Below are 4,281 nucleotides of genomic sequence, written 5' to 3'. Positions count from 1 at the left end.
TTAAAAATGAACATAAATGTATTTTTATTTTCATTTCAAACTATTTATTAATAGACCTTACGGTCATCGTTCTGCTTAATATTTCCTACGTTTGAGAATCTCCGGACGCCAGTTAACTGGATGCGACTCCTCAGACGCCTGGTCATCTTCCTTGTAAATCTTGATGGTCTTATCAGCTTCTGTGGTAATGAGACGTGATCCAGACATGTCGTATGTCATTGAAAAAATACCCGCTTCACTGTCCATCGAACCCGGTTGAACAGCTGCCTGAAAACGCTGGAAGTTGTACCCGGTTCGCCAATCCCAGAAGAACATTGTTCCATTATCACCGCCGGAAACTAACACCCCCTCCGGATTCACCGCCATGCAGTTAACAATAGCATTGTGTCCGTTCAAATTTTGGATGAAGTTCCCTTCCGGACAACGCCACTGTTTAATGTTATCCGGCGAGGCAGAAGCGAACATGTATAGCGTGGGATGCAGAACAATGCTACGGACACTCTTTTTGTGATTCGTCAGGGTGCACATACTCTTGCCAGCTGCTAGATCCCAAAGGCGGACTGTTGAATCATGACTTCCAGTGATGATCTGTGGGTTGGCTGCCTGACAAACCACGCTTGCCACAGTATTCGTATGACCGGTTAGTGTATGAATGTTAGCCTTCGTTCTCATATCCCATACTCGAGCAGTTGAATCTCTGCCGGCGGTCACCAAAACATCTATTGTCGGATGGAGTGCCATAGTGTATACCGCCGAGAGGTGACCGTGATAATGCCTTATAACCTTATTATATTCCAAGTCCCAACATTTGACCTGCCGATCTTCGCCGCAACTGAACAGGTATGGATGCCTGGGACTTACGCACAGTCCACGAACTGTGCTCACATGACCAGTTAGCGAAAGTTTCAGTTTCCCGCTGGCCAAATCCCAAATTTTAATGACCCTGTCAGCGGCACCGGTTGCAAACCACTCGTTTCCTGGTTCAACCGCAACACATCGTACCCATCCCAGATGGCCAGAAATAACGCGATAAAGTTTCCATGGGGCATGCCACTTAGGTTTTGGAATTGACGGTGCCTTTTTCGGAAGTATCTGAACTGTGTTTGAAGAAGCGTTGTGTGCCCCGGGAGCAGGTACTGTCGTTAATGCAGTTTGAGTGCTATTTGGGTGTTCCCTTTCGCTTCCCATCGTAATCGCTAACACTATAAAGAATAGGAATTAGCTTCTAACTTACATACGATTCAGTAAAATAAAACTGACCATTGTCTTGTGATGAAAGATGGGTTATTTCAGGTTTTCCGCTTTCATTTCGTTTTACTGCTGTATTTTTGGCCTTCAATGTTCGATCAAAAACAAGCCCGTATGTATCACGAGCTTTAATGTTCCATTTCAGCTTCTCTCTAAAATCAGTCATCGTTAAATCAATCATGTATATGGTTTATTTTCATTTATCTTACATTTTTTCATCAAGTTCCGGTAGTAGCGCTTGATTGGCCACGAAAAAATCATGTGTTCTTTTCAATGAACGAAACACTAAAGTATGCACCGAGTGTCGTTGCACTTCTTCCATTTTTATCGATTAATTGATATTTTTGATTTCTTCACAATTTCACTTTTTAGAAATGAAATTAAATTGTATTTACTTGATTTGCGCGATTATCAGATGGCTAAACAAACTTGACGTTTTATTTAGTACACGCTCATATAAATTTAACTTAAATATAGGTAGTTAACATGCGTTGCTGATGAACAATTTTACAGGGTGTTTCCCAACGCGGTGCGATGCAATGCGGAGCGATGAATTGGAGCTCATCGCGTGCTATGACATACTGATCGCTTCAGATCGCACGTTTTTTGATGTTTCACTCCACTCCATTCCACATGTAAGCAACCCAGCACAAAGATGCCAGATATGATAATACATCTTCTTTCTGTAAACAGTTGAATTGTCAGATATTGAAATTAGTAATAAATTGTGTTTTTCCTAGAAAAGCTACAACCGAAAATATAAATTGAAAGTACAGCAAATGAAACAGCGTGACATTCGCTGCAAGATGACGTTACTAATATTCATGTGGAATAAACATGCTTTCAAAATCAAAATTATGAATGAAAATTTACTTTAACGTATCGAATATTTATTTTATGTGATGAAATAACAGTTTTTTTTCCGAAATTGCAGAAAACGAAAACTGTGTCTAATGATGATTTTATATTATAATAGTAATTACATGTGGAATAAACAGGAAATCAATCGACAAATGGTTAAGTGAGTGTCAGGACTACATGTGTTATGTAATCCGACAATATGAAGTAGAAATTTTCATTTGAATTTTTATGTTTTTACACTGCACTTGGCCTTTCTGATCTAATAGAGAAATGACACACACCAACAAACCGCCGCATTCGTGAATCTGAAAACGTTTTTTTATTACAGAGTTAGTTTAGAACTAACTCAGTTTTAAAAACGAATTCGCTATAAATTCACGGTTCATATTCATACCCCCTCTAAACTATTTTCGAGCGGTTACCGGTACGATGTCGACCAAGCGCCATAAAGTGCTACAAAAGTGTCGGAATCTAACCTCGCTCTGACCCCCGCAAGCAACACTGCCTACCCAGTCTACTTTGTTGTGCCGGATTGGTTCCAAAAAATGGTATCGACAACGGTGCCGATGTCGTGCCATTTTGTAATGATTTTGTCGACCTATCCTTTGTATTCGACAATCAAATACGGACCAACACTGTGTCAATCTCGCACCGCGTCGACCGAACGAAAAGCTACTCGACTCTTACTATGGCTCAGTTTAGATTTTCATGATAATGAGAATAAAAAGTGAGGAAAAAACAGACCGTTGATGGGAATTATTTATTTCTTTATGAACATAAATAAATACATTATACATTACATTTCATTGCATATGATTGTTTTTCAATTAGTTCTAAGAATATAATTAGTTCGCGTGATTCCTCGCCGGAATAATGTTCATAACAACAAGCTTCAGTTTCATAAGATCGATCCGTGTCATTCTCTGGCATTAGATGCTGGGAAATTATAGGAAATATAATTGCAATGATCTACGTTGTCGTTCATTCCGTTCCTAAACTTTTTGATTTTTCCAATGACTACAATATTCTCGCCATGTTGCACAAACAGGGGTAGGCTATACTGTATTTAGTGCGAATGGGCTAATAAATTGACCTTGAAATATTACACACATCATCACTGAAACAAAACATTAATTGATTAAATTATATCTGATTCAATTTAATCACTGCATATTTTACCGCACTTTTATGTAGTTGTCATCTTGACGATATCTTTCGTCGTATTACGATGATCGCGTACAATTTTATGGATGTGCTCAAATATCGTTTTTTCGAGCATATACAATATTCTTTTTAATTTTCCTCGGAAATCGAAATATCCGACTTGGGACACCCTGATCATGAATTGAAACCCATCAGAAAAGGCATTTCGTAGCGACCAGCTGTTGAATGGTGCTATATTACATGTGCCGAAACTTATGTCCTATGCGGGGTGTCCAGAGCGGGGTTAGATTCCGGCATTTTTGTCGCACTTTATGGTGCTCAGTCGACATCGGACCGATAACCGCTCGCAAATAGTTTAGAGCGGGTTTGTACTGACTTTAACCCTTTCAGGACCATAAGGTTACGGTACCTTATTAAATCAATTTAGCTATATGTTATGAATCAATAGGCACCCTAAAAACATAATTTATACTAAAAATTCAAAAAACTTTTACCTTTTTTTTTGTTAAATTTATGGCACAAATATGTCCCTATGGTCGCTATTATGTATTGCCAGTAAAAATAATAAAAAGGTACATTCCGAAATATTAAAATAAAAAAATAATTTACAATGGTTACGTGAATATTTAATTAATCCATGATTTTTGCTTGGGACATCGGCGTCCCCGTGGTCGTGAAAGGGTTAATTGAAGTTAACATTTTTTCAAACACATTCCTCTTGTCATATATCTGTGACATTCAACACAAAAATTCCACTTTCCAAGCGTTCACAATATGAAAACATTGCAATGTCAAATTTCTCGTACATTTCGGGGGGTTGCACGACGCAAAATTGATTGAACTTTGAAAGCATATATCTTGTTAATTATTAGGTCTGGAACATTGGGTTTTCGTTGTACATATAATTCTTTTGATATGCTGTTCATCAAAAAGTTCGTTGATTATTAGCTTGTTTATTTACCACGAAACTTAAACTGCCAATGATTCGCGCACCCCTTGCAGCCAGCG

General features: G+C 38.4%; 1 protein-coding gene across 1 annotated transcript; it reads right to left on the bottom strand.

Moving 5' to 3' along the window:
* LOC129768326 (pleiotropic regulator 1) lies at positions 1-1,734 on the bottom strand. The gene is made up of 3 exons (XM_055769897.1): positions 1,458-1,734; positions 1,261-1,400; positions 1-1,202 (listed from the first exon to the last, which is right to left on the bottom strand). The coding sequence occupies exons 1-3, from the start codon at positions 1,568-1,570 to the stop codon at positions 76-78; spliced, it is 1,380 nt and encodes a 459-aa protein (XP_055625872.1). The 5' UTR covers positions 1,571-1,734; the 3' UTR covers positions 1-75.
* Between the last annotated feature and the right edge of the window lie 2,547 nt (positions 1,735-4,281).

This window comes from Toxorhynchites rutilus, chromosome 2 (genome assembly GCF_029784135.1).
Source record: "Toxorhynchites rutilus septentrionalis strain SRP chromosome 2, ASM2978413v1, whole genome shotgun sequence".
NCBI lineage: Eukaryota > Metazoa > Arthropoda > Insecta > Diptera > Culicidae > Toxorhynchites > Toxorhynchites rutilus.
The sequence above is the reverse complement of the archived record's forward strand: the minus strand, read 5'-3'. Positions and strand labels throughout refer to the sequence as shown.